This window comes from Pteronotus mesoamericanus, unplaced genomic scaffold (genome assembly GCF_021234165.1).
Source record: "Pteronotus mesoamericanus isolate MK-2021 breed Mesoamerican mustached bat unplaced genomic scaffold, CSHL_Meso_final scaffold_54, whole genome shotgun sequence".
NCBI lineage: Eukaryota > Metazoa > Chordata > Mammalia > Chiroptera > Mormoopidae > Pteronotus > Pteronotus mesoamericanus.
Window position 1 is genome coordinate 32,981,162 of NW_026555321.1, and position 24,773 is coordinate 33,005,934.

At 38.0% G+C, this 24,773-nt stretch overlaps 1 protein-coding gene across 1 annotated transcript in view; it reads left to right on the forward strand.

The window, feature by feature from the left end:
• The first annotated feature begins 2,251 nt into the window (after positions 1 to 2,251).
• RAD18 (RAD18 E3 ubiquitin protein ligase) overlaps positions 2,252 to 24,773 on the forward strand; it is a 105,760-nt gene continuing 83,238 nt past the window's right edge. Inside the window, exons 1-4 of the mRNA XM_054594973.1 lie at positions 2,252 to 2,384; positions 6,534 to 6,615; positions 19,249 to 19,310; positions 20,514 to 20,584. Of these exons, the coding sequence (XP_054450948.1) occupies positions 2,334 to 2,384; positions 6,534 to 6,615; positions 19,249 to 19,310; positions 20,514 to 20,584 (266 nt within the window). The 5' untranslated portion in view covers positions 2,252 to 2,333. The remainder of the gene's footprint in view (positions 2,385 to 6,533; positions 6,616 to 19,248; positions 19,311 to 20,513; positions 20,585 to 24,773) is intronic.

Consider the following 24,773-nt stretch of genomic DNA (forward strand, 5'->3'; position numbering starts at 1 on the left):
GAAGAGTGCATTTCTTTCCCTTCTTCTCTCTCCTTCCTTTCCTTTTTTTTCCCTTTTCTTCTCTTCTTTCACCTTCCAGCCCTTTGTCACCTTAAATCTAATTACTTTGTAAACAATTAATACCATAAAGGAACAACTACTGGCACAATTAGGTAGGGGACCCGGTTTTTGACCCAATATCTTTGTCTATCCAAACCCACCCCATTCTCTCAGTGTCCAGATCTAGACAGACAAAGCCATCCATCCAATTCAGCCTGGAGTTCATTTGCACACTTTTTTCTAATTGGCAGATACAAACCCACTGCAGCTTCCATCCTTCCCTGCCCTTCTCCACCTCCCTGTTGAAGACCCACTAGGTCCAGCATCCTGGGATCCTCAGATCTCTGCTCTGCTGCCTTGTCTACTCAATCATTCCTCAATAAAGTGTCAATGGGTGATCCCTTCTGGGGTTAAAAGACATAGGTCAAGGATGGCGATTGCCACTGACAAGCTGTGTGTTCTTGAATGAGTTCTTTTGCCTGTCTGAGACTCAATTACCATGTCTATAAAATGGGGATACTTCTCATAATGAGGGTCTTGTGAGACTATTCTGGAGTGTTTAATGTGAACTCTTAAGCCAGACCAAGTTTAAATCCTTCCTCTTTCACTTAACAGCAGAGTGCCCTAAACAAATTTCCTATTTACTTCTCTTTTCTTATTTGGTTGGAATGGGTCTGAAATAAGTCAGTATGTTTAAAAATACCTAGAATTCTTTACATACCAGTGCCTAATAAATAACCATGATTACTGTTAACGGATATTAAATTCCTTTGTCCAACTGCTATTAATATTATTATTATTGCCCAATGAGTATTTGGGAAAAATCAACTGAGTACAACTCTGGCTCAGGGACCACAGGTTCCTTATGAAAAGAGGACTAAAGAATGAAACCTTATCCTCTCTGAGCCTCAGTGCCTTCATCTATAAAATGGCAATAACAACCCCACCTCTGCCTACTTCACAAGAGTGTCAATGGTAAGCACTTAGAAAAATATCTGTTGAATGAAAGAGGGCACGGATCATGTTAGGTGTCAGTGGCAAGCTGCCCTGGACAATGTAACTGTGTTGACTTGCTGTCCATGAGACCTGACACAATTGAGACCAGCCTAGGGCAATGGATGAGTGCTGAGTTGAGCAGACAGGCTGGGTGGTTTGCTGGTCAGCTCTTTGTATTTGGGTAATAGATACTCTGACACTCACTAGGTGAGAGTGTAAATGTATTGGTACAGCTTTTCTGGAAAACCACATAGTGCTAGCTAGCACAGTTTAAAAGTATAAACAAATTAGCCTGGTAGTTTCATCTACAGGAAGTCATCTGCCAGATATCTTGGCTCAAGTATGCCAAGATTTATATAGGTGTGTTCTCTGCAACTCTTTGCAATAGTGGAGAACTGGAAACAACCTAAATTTTCCTCACTATGGGAGTAGATAAAGAAACTGTGATGCATTTATAATATGGACTATATAGCCATTAAAAAGAATGAAGTAAAGCTTTATGTATTAATATCCAGAGGTCTCAAGATATACGAGTATGGTTAAGGAAACAAACAGAACAACTCAAGTTGTCAGAGCTATGCATTTAATATAACAACATTTGTGGAATAAAACCTTATCTATGTATCTGCATAGGAAATATCTGGAAAGCTACACAAAGTTAGAGTGGTTAAGAAAGGGGAAAACTTTAAATTAAAAAATTAATTTGATAAAAGAAAGAGCACCCTTTTAAAGCCCAGAGACCCTGTTTGTATAACCTGGGGTGTGACTCAAGAAACGCTATTCCTTTTTTTTTTTTTTTTTTTTGAGAGGAAGATTCCTTTTGTGTAAGCTGACAAAGATAATGCTTACCTCCCAATACTGTGATGGGATTAAATGATATAATAGATATGAAAACCCATGCTCAGAGCAGGGACAAATGATTCTAACAGTCAAGGAGGGCAACTCAAAGAAGAAAGCATTAGCCTAGATCTTGAAAGATTTGGTGAGATACGGATTTAGTTTGATTCCTGGCTGTCTTTTCCCAACATTCAACATGTACTTGTTTATTAGGGGTCTTACACAAAACCCGATGTGGTCCTTTTAACCGCCAGTCTTCTGCTACTTAAAGTGAAACTCTCTGGCGCGTGCGCAGTATTAGCATCTTTGGCTGCGCTCCGCCCACGTACTACAATTCCCGGCAGGCTCCGCGCACGCCGCCCGCGCGCCGTGGACTGCTGTCGTAATGCAGTAGCGCGGGGAATTTCGAGTGGCAGTGGAGCGCGGGAGGTCAGTGGGCATTGGAACCCCCAGGAACAGCCATGAGCTCCCTAATCGAGCCTCGGTGGCCTCCGGGCCTGGAAGTCTTGAAGGTGAGTGCTTCAGGGGAGGTTGGGGGTGCCCAGGTGTCAGCGGGAAACCGGCCCCGCCTTAAGAGGACCCGGCGTCAGCGGCCACCTTGGCCCAGGGTTCCCCCGGCACTGCTCTCGGTCCCTTATGGTGAGCTGAAGTTGGCGGTCTCACTGAACCGGCTATTCTGCAGTTTAGCCACAACAATAACAGTGACATCGAGAAAAAGGTTACTCTAAACAGTGGAAACGACAGAGACAACTAACCCTTTCTGAGGGTTTATGACGTGCTAACCATTATCTAAACGCTCGCAGTACATTAGTTTAGAATTTCCCAGAGGGACACTGGACACGATTTTGGGTAGACCTTGCATCAAAAAAGCATTTATTTAATCACCTAGGGAAGCAGGTGGTCTCCTTTATATTCTCTTTTATTTGTTCTAATTACCCGCAATAAGCCTAGTGCTGGTTTGCTCTAACTCCTGACAGTTGTGTATATCTCTCTTTTAAACAAAGAGATCAGGACTCAGGCACAGCACTAGCCAGCCTTTCGTTTAATTCAGTTACTTCACTTAAATAACATTGATTTTTGAGGCTACTTGGTTTTTGGCAAGGCGTTTCAGTTTCCACTTACAGTAGTAGTGAGCCCCGTATTCCAGCTGTGTTTGGTCAAGAGTAAATACATTTTGCTGTGCTAAGAATCAGTTGCTTGGTTTTCCTCCTTGCAATGTGATCATTTCAGTTTTGTGGGCAAGATCACTTCCTCGTTCTCTTCCTCTGTTTTGTAAACTTGGAGATTATGGTGTCTGTCCCACTGACTCATAAGGCTGACTTTGCGGATTAAGTGAAGAGGCTGTTGGGAGGTTAAAGTATGAGACCTTATTCTTCCTGTCATCATCAGTATCATCTGCAGTTCTTGGGGATTTGAGATATAGCCCTGTGGTGAAAGCTGACATTGTGGAACGGATCTAGAAAAGCTGTGGTTTTGAAGTTGCGGTGGCTTTGGCACCAAGGTGCAGTGGAAAAGAGCATAGATTTGAGTACAGATGATCCCAGGTTAAATCTGGCCTCTGCCTCTCACTTAACTGTGTGACCTTTTGTTAGTAAAACTCTCAGCCTGCATTTCCTCAACTGTAAACTGGAAGCAAAGATAAACAGTTTATAGGGCTGGTTAAATGAGTTGATTTGTGGACAGGATCCTGTCTGACTTACTCACTGTACTTAACACAACATGTGGCACGTGGTGGGTGCTCAAAAATTATTTGCCAATTGATTGAAGGTATCTGGAAGGTAAGCATTCAATTGATATATTGTATTATTAGCACTTAACATATGTTAGCTTTTCAACTCCTTTTTATTTGTTGTGAAGATTGAATTGGATGAAGGAAGTGAAAGCTCTGTAACTTGTAAAGCTACCTGTTTGTAGATCTAAGCATATTTTGTATATTCTTACTGCTCCCACAATGCTCTTTAGAGGCAGGTTCCATGTCTCCTGTGGCTTTAATTATCTCACCACAGGACTAAATTGAGGGTTCAGGATGAGAGTGTTCAGTGATAGAGTTGATTGAGTCCATATTAGAATCATGAAATCTTAAGGCTGGGAAGCCAGCCCCCACTACTATTTTAATCTCTTTTATAATGTATTCTGCCAACCTCTCATCTAGTTTTTATTTGAACTCCAGGAACAAATATTTAGCTGCTCCCAGAAGTAGCTCTGCTTAAAGTTCTGTCTTATATTGAATAGAAATCTGACTCCAGGTCCATGGTTCCTAATTTGGGTTTCATGGAAAGATTTTGGTACCTGGTTGCTTATAAAATTTTTGTCTGTCTATATGCTTTTCTGAGAAGAGACTCCATAGTTTTAATCCATTTTTCAAAGGGATCTGTGACCCAAAAAACTTAAGAACTTTTGTTTTGATTATTTTCACCCATTCCCTGCTTCTCCTTCCACTTTCTCTAAGTTAAAGAAATCCTGCGGCATCCACTTGACCACTTTGTATTTGGGTTGAGGCACCGTGGCGTGCATTTCTGTCTTGAAATGGCTTGACTGAAAAGTCATACAAGAATGTTATAGCTCCTCTGATGTGGTCTCACCTTGAACAGATCTTGCTCAGCAGATGGGTCAGAACCACTCCTTCACCAGAAGGGGATGGTTATATTGAAGGAAGTACAAGACACTAGATGCCATGACTCTGGCTTCCAGGTCTGCCTCTGCTCTTAATTGATTTTCAACACAATTCTCTTGCCTTTTGTGTCAGTGGTAGCTTACCGTGCAAGATAACAGAAGAGCCCTGACCAGTGTGGCTCAGTTTCTTGGGTGTCGTTTTGCAAAGCAAAAGTTCACTAGTTCGATTCCCGGTCAAGTCACCTGCCTGTATTTGTGGGTTCAGTCCCCAGTGGCGCTTGATTGATGTTTTTCGTCACATCAATGTTTCTCTCCTTTTTCCCCCCTCTCTCTTCCCCTCTCTTTAAAAATAAATAATTGAAATCTTAAAAAATAAAAACGGAAGAGTTTTGGTATTTTAATCTTTTATTTCCCTGGTTCACCCATCACAAAAATTTCTGGCTTTGACAGGTTATAAATGCAAGTGGATAGAGTAGGAAAAAATCAAAATACAGAGAAAGAGAAAGGAGTAAGTGAAAGTTGTCCATTATCCTATCATCCAGAGGTAATCACTATTTGACATTTTCTCTCATTTTCCTTCAGTTTACTGCTTGTGTTCATGCACGCTTGTATCCACAGTGTATATCTGCATTTAAAATTTGGAATCACTTTGGAGTCAATCCAAACCAAATTTCTTGGGTCAATCCAACCACTTTTAAGCTCTGTAGTCTTAGTCTATAAAACTGGGATAAAGACGCTTTAGACTTCATAGAATTGTTATAAAGATTAAACTACATAGTTCTATTATTATATATTATTGCAGATTTGTTCTTTGATTTTTTTGGAAAGTTTCCATTAAAACAAGAACATTTTCCCCTGGCATTTTTCTTTGAAAACACTTTTTTAAATGGCTACATAATATTTCATCATATGGACTATTAAGTGACATCAGTCTTTTTTTTTGTTTGTATTTTAACACTTAGGTATTATGCTCACATGGTTCAAAAAATACATGAAATGAAAAACAAAAGTCTGCCTCCCAGTTTTGTCCCTTCCCTGTCCCGTTTCCTAACCCCTGTGACCATTATTGATTACTTTCTTGTGTCTCTTTTCAGAATGTCTTATACCTATCCACATACAAGATAAAAATACAATACATTCTTACTTCCCCCTCCCTTTTAAGCAAGAGGTAGCCTACCTATGTACTATCTTTTTTCACTTATCTTGGCAGTCTCTCCCTATCAGTGCAGAAGAGGGAGCCCTCTTTTCTGTATTCTCTTACGTATCATCTCAGTATTCTATGGAAAGGAATAACATCTTACTTTAAATGATTTGAAAGGTTTGGGGTTGTGAGCCTAGATCCTTTCCTGTTCAGTAGCTTTCTAGGTCCGCTTTCTGTCTGACTTTCCAGATTTTCCTCTTCTTCACTTCTCTGTGCTGTCACTGGCTCCCGTCTTTGCAGGGCTTCCTCATTGGCCTCTACTGTGGAATCACGCAGAAGCCAGTAGGGAGACAACAAGGTTAGCCCTGGGTGGACTCATGCCCCAGATATGTGCCTGCTCTGGATACAAGTTTCCTCATTTGTGAAATAAGGGTTTTAACTAGATAATTTCTAATGTTTGTCTTTAATATGCTCTGGTTTTGTTTTTAACCTGTGTGCTGACTGGCTACTGGTACCTTTCACCCAGCAGTGACTGTAGGCCGGGGGATAGGGTCTGAAGAGGAGGCGGTGTGGAGTAAAAGCTGGAAACACTTGGGAAGTGGAACAGGAATAGAGTAGTTCTTTTGTGAAGGGGTAACAATATTGCGTTGGAACGTATACAGTGTCAGCTTTATCCGTCTAAAGTGTTTCGGTTAATGTGAGATTTGAATGTGTAAGAGTCATATGGGGGAGGTTTTTCTCTATTTGTCGAGGTCTCCTGCAGTTTATGTGGAGTTTGCTTTTGAGTTTGTATATTTGACAAAAGTATTATTAAGTTTTTTTTTTTTAGAGTATGGAGAAAGTTTCGTGTCAGATGTTCTAGTCTTGGTATCTTTCTGACACATATATATATGTATTTACATTTCAGAGAGTAGATGATTTGCTGCGGTGTGGAATTTGCTTTGAATATTTCAACATTGCCATGATGATTCCTCAGTGTTCACATAACTGTAAGTATCTACTGTTTCTGTGAATTAGTAAAAGTATGATTTTTATATGAGGTGGTATTAATTTAATACCAAAGATAAATACATATTTATTTCTAGTTTTAGCTCCATCTTACCCCTGAAGTTTTCAGAAGGTCTTTCCCACCATTTCCTCTTGAATATTGAAGTTTTTACAAAGGCTCTTCTATTTTCTACCACCCCCTTTTGGCTATTTTTCTGTCTTTTATAACATTAATGGCAATAAAGATTTTGGTCATGATATGTGGTTTTTTATTTGCCAAGCACTTTTAGATGTTAAATTTCAGAATTTTTGTTTTTAGCAGGATAACAGATAGGTGGTTCAACTAAGTAGTAGTTTGTGTAGCGTTTCAAAGTATAAAAGTCCCAATGGGGGAATTATACCAGTAAAGAGTCTTAAAGTTTTATCACCAAACTTGCTGTGTGATGCTGGATGGACTCTTTTGTTGGAATCTTCTAGTACTTCTCTTTCTGAGTCTAGTATGTATTTTTTATACTTGAGGCATTTAACACACAGGGGTGAGCCTGTCTGTCATTGTTCAGGAGCTGGCTATTTATGGATTATCTAAGTTCATGATCTTCTGTCCTCTAGCTTCTTTCTTCTTTCTTCCTCCTCCTCCTCCTTCCCTCTCCTTTCCCCTCCTCCCCCCTCCGTCCCTTTTCTCCCTTCTCCCCTCTTCCTCTTCCTCCTCTTCTTCTTTGAGAGAGAGAGGAAGGGAGGGAGAAAGAAAGGGAGAAAAATATCGCTGTGAGGAAAAAAACATAGATTGGTTGCTTCTCGTATGCGTCCTGGCCAGAGACCAGACTCTCAACCCAGGCATGTAATTGGGCTCCCTCTTTTCTGTGTTCTCTTAAATATCTTCTCAGTATTCTATGGAAAGGAATAACATCTTACTTTAAATGATTTGAAAGGTCTGGGGTTGTGAGACTAGATCCTTTCCTGTTCAGTAGCTTTCACTTTGCTGGATGATGTCCAGCCAACAGCCACACTGGTCAGAGCTCTGTCCTCTATTTTCAAGTTGATTTTTCTTGGAAATTTTAAAAAACCCCCAACAAGTTTGACTTAAAAAATGGGTTTAGTGGATAGTAAGCTTTGGTGGAAAAGTTTTTATAGGGAAGACATCAGTATAGTGGTGGTAGCAACCTGGTCATTAGAGATATACTTAGGCTTGACTCTTAGCTCCCCACTTAGTAGGTTGATGAGTGTGCAGATGCCCAATATTTCTTCAAAGAGAAAGAAATCTGGTGAGTATTTTTACCTCAGAAAATGGTTGCGAGAATTAAATGTGCAGAGCCCAGTGTCTGACACATTACAGGCCCTTAATAAATGTTAATTCCCTTTCTAGGCCAGATTCATATTAATAAATAACCAAGATAAGTTTTGGGGACTGTTTTTAAATATGTGCTAACACCATTTTTATTTAGGTATGACTTACATGAAATAAAATACACCCATTTTAAGTGCACAGTGAAGTGTACAGGTGTTAGTGAGTTTTGACGAATACATATACCATGCAGCTGCTACAGGTAAGATACTGAACATTCCTATCACCTGATCGAGTTCTCCCTGTCTCAGTCAGTATGGCTGCAGGCAATCATGTGTAGGTCCTTTCTGTCATTGATCTGTGTGTCTATTCTAGTGCCAGTACCACCTTGGCTTTATTTCCATAGCTTTTAGGAAATCTTGAAGTCAGGCATTGTAAATACTCCAACTTTGTTTTTATCAAAATTATTTGGGTTCTTTCAAGATCTTTGCATTTTACATTCATTTTCATATAAGTTTTAGAATCAGATTGCAAATTTCTACCAAAAAAGCCTACTGAGATGTGCATTGGGATTGCACTGAATCTGTAATTCAATCTGGGGAAAATTGACATCTTAATAGTGTTGAGTCTTCAGTATGGGAACAGTGTTTTCTTCTATTTTTTATCTTTTCTTTAATATTTCTCCACAACATTGTTTAGTTTTCAGTGCACAGGCCTTGCACATAGAAATACAGTTTTCTTATATTAACCTTTTATCTTGTGATATTGCTAAATTCACTTGTTTTTATCCTCACCCAAGGATGTTTTTTCCATCTCTTTTAGAGAGAGAGGAAGAGAGAGAGGAAGGGAGAGAAACATCGTTGTGTGAGAGAAGCATCAATTGGTTGCCTCCTGTATGCTCCCAGACCAGTGGGGATGGCACCCAAACTGGGGATCGTAGAGTCTGGACTGGGGATGGAACCTTTCAGTTATGAGATGATGCTCCGTCCAACTGAGCCATGTCAGGGCACTAAATTCACTTTTTAATTCCAGCATCTTTTTTGATGACTTTTTACATACACATTCATGTCATCTGTGAATAAAAACAGCTTTATTTCTTCCTCTCTAATCTCCGTGCCTAATATTTCTTGTTACACAAGTAGTGCCTCTAGTTCAATGTTAAGAAGAAGTGGTGTGTGTGGACATCCTCTCATTCCTAGTTTTATGGGGAAAGCATTCAGTATTTTAAGTATGTTAGCTGTAAGTTTTATCATGTCCTTAGTACAGTGTCATAAATTTATCAGTTTGAGACAGTTCCTCTATGCTCTTAATTAGCTGACAGGGTTTTTGTTTTGTTTGTTTTTAAACGAATGGGTGCTGTATTTTGTCAAGATTGTTTTCTGAACCTATGGAAATGCTCATATGATTTACTTCCTTTATATTATGATTAATTACATTGACTTTTTGAATGTTAAAACAACTTTGAATTCCCTTTAAGAATTTTTTTCATTTAATAAAAGCCGTTGAGTTTATTGGCATTGAGTTTTTAATACTCTTTCCAATTGTCCTTTTTATGTCTGGAGGATTGGTAGTGGTATCCCCTTTTATTCCATATGCTAGAAATGTATATTTTCTTTTTCCCTGGATTGATCTGGTTAGAGGTTTGTCAGTTTTATTGCTCTTTTTAAAGAACCAGTTTTTCATTTATTTTTTTATATTTTGTCTTTTTTGTATTTCATTGATTTATACTTATCTTTATTATTTCCTTCCTTTTACTTATTTGACTTTAATTTGCTCTTATATTTCTAGCTTAAGGTAGAATCTTAGATCATTGATGTTAAACCTTTGTTCTTTTCTAATGTAGGCATTTAAATTTCCCTCTGAGCTTTGCTTTAGCTGCATTCCACACATTTTGTTATGTTTTCATTTTTATTCAGTTTAAAATATATTCTAAATATAAAGATGTAAATTTATTCTAAATATGTGATTTCTTCTTTGATTCATGAGTTATTTAGAAGTCTGTTTCAAATATTTGTGAGTTTTCCTGATATCTTCCTAGTACTATATTCTGGTCAGGGAACATAATCTTTTTTTATTTCAGTTCTTTAAACATTTTCTAATTTAAAGAAATGAGACTAGTTTATGAGACAACATGCAGTATTTCTCAGTTAATGTTTCATGTATACTTGAAAAGAATGTCTATTAAATATCAATTAGGTCAAGTTGGTAGTGTTCTTAAGTCTTCTGTATCTTCATAGTCTCTTTATTATCGATACTGAGAGAGGAGTGTTGAAATCTCCAACTATAATTGTGGATTTGTTTATTTGTTTACTTCTGTTGCTTTTTGCTTTATGTATTTTGAAGTGCTTTTATTAGGTACATACATCATACGTATTTATGATTATTTTGTCTACTTGATGAATTTACTGTTTTGTTATCATGAAGTGGTCCTCTTCTGGTAATATTCTTTGTTCTGAAGTATACTTTTCTTCTGATATTAATGTAGCCACTCCCACTTCTTTTAGATTAGTGTTTGTATGGTTTAGCTTTTGTCATTTTTTACTTCTGACTTATGTGTGCTTTTATATTTAAATTGAGCTTTTTATAGACAATGTATATTTGGGTTTTGCCCTGTAATGCAGTTTGACAATATCTGTTTTTACTTGGAATATTTAGACCTACATGGTTTAGTACTGTAGCTGCTAGCCACATGCAGTTATTTACATTTTAATTAAAATTAATTAAAGTTAAATAAAATTAAAACTACTTTCTCAGTTGCCACCTCCCACAGATTTTATAGACTGCTTTCTCTTAAGGAAAGACCTTCATCAGTCAGCCTAGGTAGGGATTCTGGGGGTGTCTGAAGCCTTTTCTGTGGCCCTGGCTGGCATGGCTCGCTTGGTTAGGCACCATCCAGTGCACTGAGGGGTTCTGGATTTGATTCCTTGTTGGAGCATGTGCCTGGTTTGAGGGTTTGATCCCTAGTTGTGGTTTGTGTGAGAGACAGCTGTTTAATGTTTCTTTCTCACATTGATGTTTTTCTCCCCATCTCTCCCCTCCACCAAAAAACAAACAAACAAAAAACCCCAAAACAATGAAAGAGTGTCCTTGGGTGATGATAAAACAAAATTAAAAACTAAGAAAGAAAACCTTACCCATGGATGTGTCTTTTGAGTATAAATTACCAATGAGACATTTTGCTGGTTTCTCTTTTCATTAGTTATTGCATCTTTTGGTATCTGGTACCACAGGACCTCTGGAACTGCGGAAAGCTGCTCAGCTCTTTAATGTTCCTAGTTACCCACCAGGCATTTAGGGTGTGCCAGGTCCCAGCAGCACTTTAAGTCAGGCAAGACAGAAGCCAGCCCCTCAGGCAGCCCTTTGAAAAGCTGAAATGTTGGATGCATGCTTCCCTCTTCACTTTTCCCCCAGAGGAAAAGCTACTGAGCTGTAGTGGCCTCTGTCGGATGTGCTGTGGATTTTCTGGAGCAGCAGTGCCTGCCCAGCTCTGTGTTGCTCTCAGCAGTCTCTAGGCATCTATAACATGTTGGGTCCCATCAGCACTCTGGATTGGGTGAGAGAGAAACCAGTCTCTCTGGCAGCCCTCCTAAAGCTGGAACATGAGAGGCACGGTCTTTCTCAGGGAGAAGATGAGAGATAAGTGATTGTGAGTGAGCATGCACTAGTCCAAACCATTGTCTTTGTCCTCACTGACTCCCATCTGGGGGCCCTTTCCTGACAGTGTTCAGATTCAGCCAAGATGGAAACTAGTCCCTTGGGTAGTCCCATGAGAAGTCTGAATGTTTCGTTCTTCTCTTTCACTCCCCAGGGAGACACGGGGAGTCGGGAATTTCTTTCGGGTCATGTGGTGCTGCGCCAGGCAGAGGCACTCTGGCAATTGAATGCCACAGATTGCCTACTGGCTTCCGCGTGGCTGATTTTGCACTCGCTTGGGGTGCAGGAGCATCTTCACTGCTATCTGCATTTCTCACAAAGGGCATTGATTCATGTATTCTTGAGTTGGTATCTCCATGGAGAAAAGAGGGTCTGGCTCCCTAGTCTCCCATCTTGCTGACAACCATCATCCTCTCTTGTGGCTAATTTACTCTCATATTAAGGCATGACATTCTGGGGTATCTACTGAATGCCCAAAATGGCTGGTAGAAAATTTAAGAACTCCTAACACTGTGAAACCTCTTCAGTTTTGTTCTTACCCAGGAAGTTGTTCTTTGTCTGGCCTCATGGATGTTCACCCTATATATGTGCGGATTCACATTTAATCACAAAATTTGGTGGATCCATATTCATATTTCTGAAGGTCTTCCTATATGTATAGCCTCTTTCTTTCTGGTGTTCTGCCTTACAAATTTTAACTATCTGAATTGCCTTGAACTTTCACCTTTGTTTCTTCAACTAGCAAGACTTATGTACTGTTTGGCTGTCCTTCCGGCAGTATGGTCAAGAAATTGCCGCCGGGCAGATGCTTGGGCTGTGATAGAACTGTCTTTTCTGCCATTGTCCAAAGTCTGAAAATAGTTGTTTCCTTTCTCCAGTGTTTTAGTTATTTCTCAAAGGAGGGTAATCCTAGACCCTGTTTCTCATGGACAGAGGTGGAAGTCCCTTCTACAGAATTCAGTTATGTCATTTTAAGGAAGAAGGACTTGACTTTTTATGAATTCAATGAACTCTACTTAGCTGAAAAATTAGGCTTTACTTTCATTCTTTTTTTCTTCTTTGTCACAGTTGTCACGGATATCATTCTTTAAGAGGAAATTGGTGGAGGGTACTTTCAAGAATTATAATTTATTTTATGAGCACTTATTTTTCATATCGTGTATCTCATGATTCGGTAGGCCTTTTCTACTCCGTGCCGCATGTCACAAGTTCCCTCAAGACTAAAAATTGCTGTGGGTCTGTCGTATTGTTTTAATGACAGAAAAGCCCCTGGAGACCTAGCTACCATGTTCGGCTCGCGGCCTGGATTGACTAGAATTGGTGACTCAGAATCCTAGCCGCTAATTGCTGTTCCTTAAACATTCAGGGTTTAGTATTTTAAACCACTTTATTTTTCTCTTTGTAGTTTTTTGGATATGGGTAATGAACACTGCATTTGCAGTTGCGCAAAGACTTGAGTGGGGCGCGTTGACAGAAGGCAGGCCAATTAAATTGGTCCAAATTCATCTTATTAGAGAGTATATTTGCGGGGAGAGGGAATGGACTTTCTCCAATCGATGGAACACCATAAGTGAGAATTGCTCTCACTAATAGACTGGTATCCTCAAGTACCAATTTTCTTTGCACTTACACAGTTTTTCTGACTTGCTAATGGAAACCATGCTCACAATTTAATGTACTCCTAAATGAAATCATTGGCTTGTAGATACTGTTAAATTAAGGAGGGACCAGCAGTCATTTTTCTTTTCCTTTTGTGGATTTTGACTCACAAAATTCATTAAGGTTTATGGTGAAATAAAAAGCACCTTAATTTCACTTTTAAAAAAGTGAGATGTGAAATGTTCATTTAATGGCCTTTGGCTAAATTAAGAGGTGATATACTCTTCTTTTAGGCAAATAATGTGTTTTTTTTTTTAATATTCTTAAGAGGCAGCAATGTGAAACAAGACAGGCATGAGAGATAGGAGTACACCCAGAAGGCCCATAGAATTATGCAGAACTGCGCCCAGGGAAGTGCTGAAGTGCTGGTTGTTAGTTGAAAGGCTATTTTTCTTTTATCGGCTAACTGGTCCCTTAACACGGGAACGGAGGCAGAGGCCAGCCTTCCCTGCTTCCCAGGACCTCCTGTTCTTTTCAAATTGGGAATTGAATTTTCTGCTTTAAGTGGAACTATTTTTGAGATGGTTCGTTTTCTTATAAAATCCTTAAATCACACACAAAAAGAGTTGGTTTAAGTTTTAGATATTTGCTGTTTACTGCTAAGATGCTAGGCTCTTTTGACATTCAAAAGTCAGCATGTGGCTGTATCCTATTTCAGATTAGAAATACCTTCCCCCACCAAGGCCTGGGTGTTACTGTGAAGCTAGCTTTATGTCGTTGTTTTATTCTACCCTCCCCTTCCCTTCCCACACTGCTCATAGTTGAGCTCTTCGGTGGAAAAACAAACTTCAGAGGCGATTTAAATAAAGTCACCTAGGAATACATGGGTCCGAAGCTCTACAGTTGCTCGAACTTCAATGGAATAACATTGTTGCTCACTAGAGAATAAGTTAGGTTGGTCTGCAGTTCATCAATAGATATTTGGTAGTCAACTGGCAGACTGAAATCAAGTCAAGTGCTTGATCTACTTTAGGCTAAAGTATGGTTCTCCATTTTTCAAAACAAAATGCACACAAGATTATGCAGAAAAGAAAACAGTAGCCTCATTATACATAATCTGGTACCTATGATCATATTAATTAAATATTACTTATATAACTATAATAAATATATTTTATGAATAAATTGTAAATCTTTAAAATAATTAATTAGAATTATGTTAACGTGGCCTCTGTTACTTGTCTTTGCCACCTATTAGCTCTGTGATCTTGGGCAAGTTGGCTAAGTCCTGTACTGCATTTTCTTTCTTGTAAAGCGGAATTAATATTAGTAACAACCTCAGGGTTACCGTAAGGATCGAAAGAGTTAATAAACCCTGACCAGTGTGGCTCATTTGGCTGGGCATTGTCCCACAAAGCGAAAGGTTGCTGGTTTGATTCCCAGTCAGGGCACATGCCTGGGTTGCGGGCCCAATTCCCATTTGGGGCGCGTGTGAGAGATCGTTTCTCTTACACATCAACGTTTTTCTCCCTCCTTTTCCCTCTCTCTAAATAAATAAATAAATAAAATATTTTAAAAAAGCATTAATATATGTAATGTGCTTTAAACAAAACATACGGTAAGTGAACGAGGTCTGTCATGTATTTTTCATGTAATATGAAAAATAGACATTTATTGAAGAAGATATAAGAAACATTGTACATAGGAAAATTGATACCTTAGTCCTCTTAAAGTAGGTACCTTGGGACCTCACATAGTTCTCTCAGTCCATCAGCTGCCCCATCATATTTTCCTGAATTTCATCCACAATCTGAAATCTCTTCCCTTTGAAAGGGGATTTTAGTTTTGGAAAAAGCCAGAAGTCACAGGTGCCAAATCTGGGCTATAGAGGGGCTGAGTCACCTGGGTAATTTGATGTTTCACCAGAAAACTCTGCATAAGACGTGATGCATGAGTGGGCATGTTGTTGTGATGAAGCTGCCAATCACCAGTTGCCCATAGCTGCGGCTTCTGAATCATCTGAATAGCTTCCAAGGAGGAATGTGCAAGCTTAACCGAAAATTTGATGCAGATTCATTGCTCTACTTGCTCAGTCAATTTGAATGCGACAGCCGCACAGTACACACGCTCACTCAGTGGCATCTACGCCCCCACTGACTGGAAGAGTGAAGTCACTGTTGTTTGCCCACGTTCATTCCAGTCCACTCTCCTGGGCTGCCACGTTACATCTGTGTTGCACAAACCAGTGTCATATTAACAATGGTTGGACTTTTTCCTGGACAGACCTGGTATGGTTTTATGATAAACTATGAGAAATTGCCAATATTAGTCTTTTTTTACTTCCCCAAAATGATTTTCATATGTTCAACCTAATAGCAAAAACATTAAGTTTTTAAAAATTATAATAATAGTAATTGTTGTTCAATTAGAATAACAGATTATGAGTGTATAATTTACTGACCTAAATCCAGTGAATCAGTATGACTTGGGTTCAGGCCTGGGAAACTAAATTAAAATCAACAATGAACCCCGCTAGGTGGCCCAGGTGAACAGCCAGGTTTGGGAATTCTTGACTTAAACTGTTGCTCCGGAGACTTACTGTGTGAAGAGAGTAACATTGATGGTTGAGAGCATGAGTCAGTCTAGAGAGGACTTTTGCCTTAGAATGAATCATACCCCATGTATCATCCATATCTGATTGTGGTGTTATGTAGATGGGACTTTGGACTCTAGAGTTGATGCTGGAATAAGACTTCTGGGGTTGGTGACATGGGATGAGTGTATTTTCTGTGGGAGAGGACAAGTGGTGGAATGCTATGGACTGAATTGTGTTTTCCCTCTAATTCATATGTTAAGCCTTAATTCCCAAAACGATAGCATTTGGAGAATGGACTTTTGGGAGATAAGTAGGTTTAAATAAAGTCACGAGAATGGGGCTCTCTTGGTAGGATTAGTGCTTTTATAAGAAGAAAGCAGAGAGCTTGTTCTCTCTCCACCCTGCCGTGTGAGTGCACAGTGGGCAGGAGGCCATCTATAAGTCAGGAAGAGAATTCTCACCAGAAATTGACTCTACTGACACCATGATATTGGACTTACATCCTCCAGAACTGTGAGAAAATAAAATCCTGTTATTTAAGCAAGCAGTCTGTGGTATTTTGTTAGGGCAGCCTGAGTTCACTAAGACACCTCATTCCTCCTCCAGTCCTCTGTATCACTGCTGTTGTTCATCTCACTTATATGTAAGCATATATTTGTACATAAGCATAAATGATGTAACACCTTGTTGCTATTATTTTGATCAAACTTATCTGTTAGATCACTTAAGAATAAAAGCTTTTACTTTCACTTACTCCTTCAGTACTATTACTTTCTTTATATAGATTGAGTTTCTGAGCTATGCCATTTTCCTTCTCTCTGAAGAACATCTTTTTAACATTTCTTGCAAGGCAGGTCTAGTGGAAGCAAATTCCCTTAATTTTTATTAGTCTGAACAAGTATCTCACTTTTGCAAGATACTTTCTCAGGATGTAGAATTCTAGGTTGGTGTTTCTTTCCTCTCAACCCTAACTCTTTCACTTCACTCTTTTCCTGATTGCATGCATTCTGAGAAGGTGGATTTAATTCTAATCTTTGCTCCTCAATAGGGAAAGTGTTTTTTCCTCTCCTTTCAAGATTTTTTTATCTTTGGTTTTCTGCAGTTTGAATATGATAACCAAGTCGTAGGGTTGTTTTTTCTTTTGTATTTATCCTGCTTGGTGGTCTGTGGGCTTCCTGGATCTGTGATTTGGTCTTTGACAGTAATTTTGGGGAAACTCAGTCATCATTGCTTCAAATATTTTTTTCTGTTTTCTCCTCCTTTGGGTATTGCCATTATGCATAGTTATACCTTTTGTATTTGTCCCATAGTTTTTAGATATTCTGTTCTGGGCCTTCCTCCTTCCCTCCCTCCCTCCCTTCCTTCATTCCTTTTCAGTTTGGAAGTTTTTATTGAAATATCCTCAAGCACAGAGATTTTTTTTTTCCTCATCTGTGTCCAGAGTACTAAGGAACCCAGCAAAGGCAATCTTCATTTCTGTTACGGCATTTTTGACCTCTAACATTTTTTTCGGGGGGTGTTTTAAGATTTCCATCGGTGCTTATATTACCCATCTGTTCTTGGATTCTTGTCTGTTTTGTTCATTAGAGCCCTTAGCATATAAATCATGGTGGTTTTAAATTCCTGGTCTGATAATTCCAACATCTTGCCACACATTTGACTCTGGTTCTCATGTTTGCAGTTTCTTTCAAACTGTTTTTTGCCTTTTGGTATGCCTTATAATTTTTTCCTGATGATGGGATGTAGTGTACTAGGGAAAAGGAACTGTAGTAAATAGTCCTTTCGTGATGTGAGGTACCTTCTGTCATCCTGTCATTAGGCCTCAATCCTTTAGTCATGTCCTTGGACTGTGCACTTCACAAGTGCTTCTCAGGTTCCCCTGGTGTCCCCCAACTTCCCCCAACTTCCCTGAGTTGACAGGACAGCTAGAAGTAGCTGGAGTTTGTTGTTTCCCTTCCCCCAGGTCATCTGGGCTCTGATAAAATCCTAATCGAATAGGCTCTAGAAAAACAGTTTCTCTTGAGGGCAGGTCTTGCTTGATAAGAAGAGCGCAGTGCTCTGGTGTATGTCAAAATTACTACTTTGGCCCTCCCTTTGCAGAAGAACTAGGGGATTTTTGTCTGATAGTCACTTTGAAAACCTGGTAGAACTCTTGGAGTTAAAACTCAGTGTGAGCCCACCCCCAAAATATCACATTGCCCTGGAGTTTCGAAACTCAGACTTGTCCACACTGAGCCTCCAGCGATTTGTCAATTACAGTCCAGGTTTTCCTACCCCAGCTCTGGTACCAGCAGAGGTTTCTTCCCTGATTTCCATGTAGGTTACGGGTCATGGGTTTCTATTTTGGTAAGTTGTTATTCTCTGTATCCAGCCTGCCTGTCTCTCCAATTTTAGGGGGCAGCAAGTTTGCTCTGTGACCCTCCTCCTCTGATGGATCTAAGAAGAGTTGTTGCTTTCTCAGTCTGTTCAGCTTTTTTCTTCTTTGATAGAGTGTGGACTTCCAAGCTCCTTACATACCCAACCAGAAGCCAGAAGTCTCCTTTATTCATCTTTGCTTCCCAAAGAACTTAACTCTGCCTGTTTTATCTTTTTTTTTTTTTTTTTTTTTTTTTTTAATAACTTGTTCTAAATTTTCCTCCTGGATGTTCTTACTGAGGCTGGTATAACTCGTTCATTTGCTGGATGTCTGTATCTGAAATCATATTGCCTCCTCCTCTTTCACTAAACTGAATCCTGTTTTAAATGAAGACCCTTCACTAATCTGAATTTGGGCTAATAGCAGATTGTCTACCAGTAAGGTACCATTCTACAATATTGGTCACATTGGGTGTTTTTTTTTGGGAGATCATTTTATACTGGTTTGGGTGTGAAGAACTTAGTTCATGTCAGTTTCCTACTTAAGTCTTTAGGATTTATTAAAGTGTAATTGATTCACTATTCTGTAAGCTCCTTGAGGTCAAGAATCTTTCATTATATGTTGTTCTTTTCTTAGTGTAGTGTTTGCCACAAAAGTACTTGTTAAGTGTGGGATGATGGACGATCATTTATAAAGTTAGGGTGTAGAAATCCCTAATTTGATAACCTGGGTATATCATAAACACTTCATAAAGTGTTTGTATCATATTTCAAGTTTATATTTTAGAATATTAGGCAGTAAAGATACCTGACACGTTAATACAATATCCATCCCAGGCCTTACATGCATGTTTCCTGCGTGGTATAGTTGGAGGATATAGAGAGAGATACATGCTGCTTATGGAGTTGTGATGTCCTGAGGACTCACTGTTATTATTTGATATGTTTCTCTCTCCTAAAAATGTTGTTTAATCTTATTCACAATGTGCTTAATAGGTCGCTAGCTACAGGTACTAGAATTTTGAGATTGCAATGATATACCTTAGATGATGGGAATATTCTAGAACTTAAGTCAGATTTCGTTAGAGGTTATATTCCTGTATTACTAATATAACTTAATTAATTTATGTTGCATTTATGTTTTTGCAGACTGTTCTCTCTGTATAAGAAAATTTTTGTCCTATAAAACACAATGTCCAACTTGTTGTGTGGTGAGTTTTTTTTCCTTTTTTTGTCTTAAAAATCTTATTGGTTGTTGCAAATATTTCTGCTCCATGTGTATACAAAAGCCGAAGGGAATATATGTAATTATTGACTTAAACCATATAAAAGACATTTCCAGAATGAGCTCTAAAACACATACGTGGAGAACTGGGCTTTGTTCAAGTTTTTATGGGGATTCCTGATAACCTAAATGTATTTGAGGAGACAAAAACTAACTTCAGGTTGAGAATGTAGCACTCAAATCTTAAGACCCATTTTTTATGGGTCTTCATTTTTTATAATTTCTCATATTGGGTAGAAAATTTGATGGTAGGATTATCTATTTGCAAATGATGCTGTATTTGTGCACAAAACAAAGATTCATGGCCATTGGGCTGAACCCAGCCTAACTGGCCCCTTGTTTCTTTCCCAAAACAGACCTTCAGTACCAGCACTAGGAAATTTGTTGTTACTTGTGTCTGAAGCTTTTCAAGTAGTGGAAATAGATGAAAAGATAACTTAAAAGGGAAAGTAAACATAAGTAAAGAAAGAAGTAAAAGAGATAGTAAGGTCTAACAGAAAGGACACCTGGACTAGATTAAAGATTTGGGTGATGCCTCTAGTAGGTACAAAGTGTCAAAATTTCTCTGAGCTACTATGTAAAAACGCTATGTAAGAAATGATAGTTTGTTTCTCAGGTCTAAGCTCTTAAAACTTAAGGCACACTGTCTTTGTCATCATCATGGAGATAAACTGTATACCATTTGTGCCAAGTAACCACTGGTTTTGCCGTTTTCCTCTTGCATTCCTGAAAACCGGTCTTGTTTTTTAAGCTCCCTTTGGACCTGTAGGTCCCTCCCAATATTATCACTTAAAAAAGAGCATCTTTTTTTGTTCTTTAAGAGAAATTTTTGGTAAAGCTAAGTGCTGGCATTCTTGCTCTTATTAGGTTTTATCTTAGTACAGAGTATATATGATTTTACCATATACTTTGAGGAGTTTTTATCAGACTTCTAGTTGGCTGATTCTGAGTCATTGTTTTTAAATACCATGTTAGTATGAAATAAAATGAACTTTATTTTGAGGCTTTCCTAGAAGACTTAATGGGATGGGAAGTCTCAGGAGGATGGGTCACACATTTTCAAAAACAAGATTATGACAAGTAAATTATTTTTTCTGACCTTTTCCCATCTGGTGTTTTTCTTTTCTAGACAGTCACAGAGCCAGACCTGAAAAATAACCGCATATTAGATGAACTGGTAAAAAGCTTGAATTTTGCACGGTATGATTTGATTTTGAGACTAATTTTAACTGCTTTTGCCATTTATATGTGTCCCTCTTTACTCTGCACTTTTGGGGATTAGGGAATGCAGGGTTGCATATTTGGGGTGAAGGAGGGAAGCAGCAACAGTTATTAATCATAAATGGATAATTATAATGGAAATGGGATTTTCTCCCTTTACTTAACAGAAATCGACCTATTATGAAACATAAGAGTTAAAGTGCAGATTTGAGCACTTACTTTTGGGTACTACAAAGATATTCCAGTTTCATTTTTAATTTTCCCATCTGAGCCCTAGAGTCAATTGGTTGGGAAAATGGTGCCTTTTATTGGAGAATGGTATTTGGAAATCAGGATCTGGAGTGGGCAACGCTCATTGTTACTGGGGTATCACTGCTTCTAGACCCTCTCAAAGGACAGAGCTGTGGAACATATGCATGTGTATTTATGTGTATATTAATCCGTGTATACAAATACATCTGTAATTGTTCCTGTGTCCATTACATATTAATCCATTCATTCTTAATCTGATTTACTTAGCATGTGTAAAATGACAGGCCATGTGAAATATTAATAGACACTTTATTAACTCAGAAGTGTAGCTTTACATCTTAATTGTCAAATGCATGATGGTGAAGGTGAGTTTGATTACCCAAAGGGGTATAAAAAAGCGTGTTTTACCAAACAGTATCTTGAATTATTTTTAGATTTAATCATGTGAGTCAAGCAGGAATTTTTATTAGGAATATACTATGTTTAGTTAATGGTTAGGTGCCTATGTACTTCAGTGTACAACTTCCAAGCTTTTTGGAGCATTCCTGAAAGTACACTACATTGCTTCTAAAAATGTAAAGAGATTCCTTCCAATAGAATTGCACATTTATTGATCCTAAAAAATGATCAAATTTGAGTACGCTGAACTTACTTAATACGACATTCTAGAAATTAGCTAGTTAGTTATTTCCCTAAGCAAAGTCATAAAAATGTGGTATGCTTTCTTAGATTAAGAAACCCTGAGATTCTTATAATTAAAGTTACTCCTTTTTTAAAAGTCTTTTACCAGTTAGTCTTTCAATGAGATTTTGAAGTCTGTGAGAAAAGATGGAGTCATGCCTTTGGAAGGGAACTTTGAGACAGTAAAATTGTATCTGAAGGCTTATATTTTTCTTTAGATGGTACTGAAAACATAACAACATCCCTGCTAGGAAAAAGGGAGTGTTACAAAGAATAGCATCTGGTTATGGAAGAGAAGTTATCAATATCTTTGGGTTCACAGAACTTTTGGTAATTTAAAAGGAGGCCTGGGGATGATTGAACTCTCCCTTCCCTCCCTCCTTCGCAAAAATAATAGGCAATTATTTGATTATTCATTACAGTGGTGTGGTGGAGCAGGAAGCATCCTCTGTAGATTTAGGGTGGATTTTATCATTTGTTTCTCCTTTTGTTTGACTTCTCTGAATTGCCTTATAGTGAACATTCCTTGGACATTTGTCATACCTAAGGCGCTGTGGTATCTCATATGCAATATTACTGATGAAACTAAAGCTAGTCAATTTCATTACTTGTTTAAAATCCAGTTTAAGATTGATGAGGGAAGAGGTTTGATTTTATGACAGAATTTGAGATGTTTATATGGTTTGTTGATTTTGTTTTTTCCTGTCTTTCCATTGCCATTTTATGACAAGATTTTTTTAAATTTAATATTCTAAATGGAATAACAAAAGGGTATTGGAAATAATTCTAGAGGTTTTCAGACACAGGCTGACACACACATCTTACATTTTCTATTCTAACTTTTGCCTTTTATTTTCAAATAACAAGTGTTTTTTTTCCACAAGTCAACTTTATTTAAAATAATGTCCTTAAGAAACTGTTGTGTTGAACAAAATTTAATTAAAATGTTTGTCTTAGTGGAATATCATTCTTGGGCTAAGAAAATATTGTTTCTATATTTTTGCATAGCAGCCAGTCTACATACATCTATACAATTATTTTTATGAATTGAGAGTATAGAGCATACTTTAGTACTTTGTTTTGTTCACCATTGAGGTATGAATTTTCCTCTATGTATTTACTCCACGTGTAAGAATTTAAACATTTTAGGTGATAATTGTAATAGATAACTCCCTTAGCATCTCATGAGAGTATGCAGAATATGATTTCACCTTATGCTTTAGTTTAAAGCATACTGGCTTCAGATTCAGGCAGCGCTAGGTTTCAGTCTTGGCCCTACTACTTCTGATGTCATTGTGATCAAGATACTAAACCTCTTTGGCCTTTGCTCCACATCTGAAAAATGGGCACAATGTTGTTGATACTTTGAGGGATTGTTGTAAGGATTAGAAATGAAGAGTTATACTTACAGATACTCCGTATAGTGCCTGGAATAAGGGGACCTACAAAACGATCCCTATTATGATTATCATGTATATTTACCTATATTTATATTGTGCTATCCTATTATATGTTGATGCCCTAAGTTGCTAATAAGAATTTGTGTTTTGATGGGCCTCTGTCAGTTTAACCAAATGGTCCTAGATTGCTGTTTGCATGTTTCAGATCAGAACAAGGACTTGCAGGGAGTTATATTAGTTACTGAAGTCCATGGACTTAATTGCATGGATTTTAGGACTGTCCTTGTCTACCCACAGACATATTTTGACTCTCGATCTTCTTAGCTGCATTCTGAAGAGGTAAGGTTCTCATATAGTTAACAAATGGGCAAGGTTTGATAATCTGAAGTCCATAATTCATCCTCCCCTCCCCAAAAATCTGCATGTTTGTAATGGATGCCATTAATCATTGTAATACCAACTCACTTCAATATATATTCATAAGAGTGATGAAAATTATAGGAAACATTACCAACTCAAGTATCACTTAGAATTAATATTTTTTATGCAGATCATTTTTTAAAAAGTATTTTTTAAAAGCTATATTGAGATAATAACACACAATAAATTGTACATATTTAAAGTATAGGATTGCATAAGACTTGATATACCTTCATAGGAAATTATCACAACCAAGGTCCTTGTTTCTTTGTGCCTTTTTGTGACCCCTCTTTCCTCACCCTCATACCTCCATCCCTGGCAAACACTGATGTGCTTTCTGTTACTATAGTTTGCATGTTCTGGGGTTTTATATAAATAGGATCATACATCCTAATTTTATATATGTTGCAAGATATGGATTCAAGTTGATAATTTTTGTATATAGATGTCCAGTTGTTCCAGCAACATTTGCTGAAAAGGCTATCCTTCTATTCTTAGTTTGCTGAATGTTTTTTTGTCATGAAAGGGTGTTGAATTTTTGTCAGATGCTTTTCTGCATCTGTGGAGATGGTCAGGTGGTGGTTTTTCTTTGTCCTATTAGTGTGCTGTATGTATTACTTTGATTTCCCTATGCTGAAATACCCTTACATTCCTAGGATAAATCTCATTTTGTCATAATGTATAATCCTTTTTAATGTGCTATCCGATGTGGTATACTGTTATTTTGTTGAGGATTTTTGTACATTTATTCATAAAGAATATTGGTGTATAGATTTTTATGGAATCTCTGGCTTTGGTATCAGGATAATGCTGGTCTCATTGAACGTGATAGGAAGTGTTCCTCTTATTCTTCTCCTCCTCCTTTTCCTCCTCCTTCTTATTCTCTCTCTTTTTTTTTTGAGGGGGAAGAGTTGGAATAGGATTGATATTTTTAAATTTTATTTTATTTTTTGAATTTATTGGAGTGACATTGGTTAATAAAATTATACAGGTTTCAGATATGCAATTCTATGACACATCATCTATATATTGTATTATGTGTTCGCCACCCCAAGTCAAATCTCCTTCCATCATTTTTAAGGTACATGAATTGCCATAAATAGTCTCATGGTTTTAAATACCACTTGTACATACATGGCTTCCAAATTTATATCTTTAGTAGATTTGATCCCAAAACTTTAGCCTCACATATATAGCTGTTCATCTCACATCTCACATTGGACTTCTTGAAAGCAGCCCTTAATAAATGGCCAAAACTAAACTCTGAATTCCCCGTGCCATTCCCCAACCCCCATGCCAAATCTGTTGCTCCCACAATCTTCCTCATCTCGGTAAAGGGCAGTGGCATCCTTTCATCTGCCCAGGCCAAAAACCTTGGATTCGTCCTTGATCCTTATCCTTCACACTTACTCTGT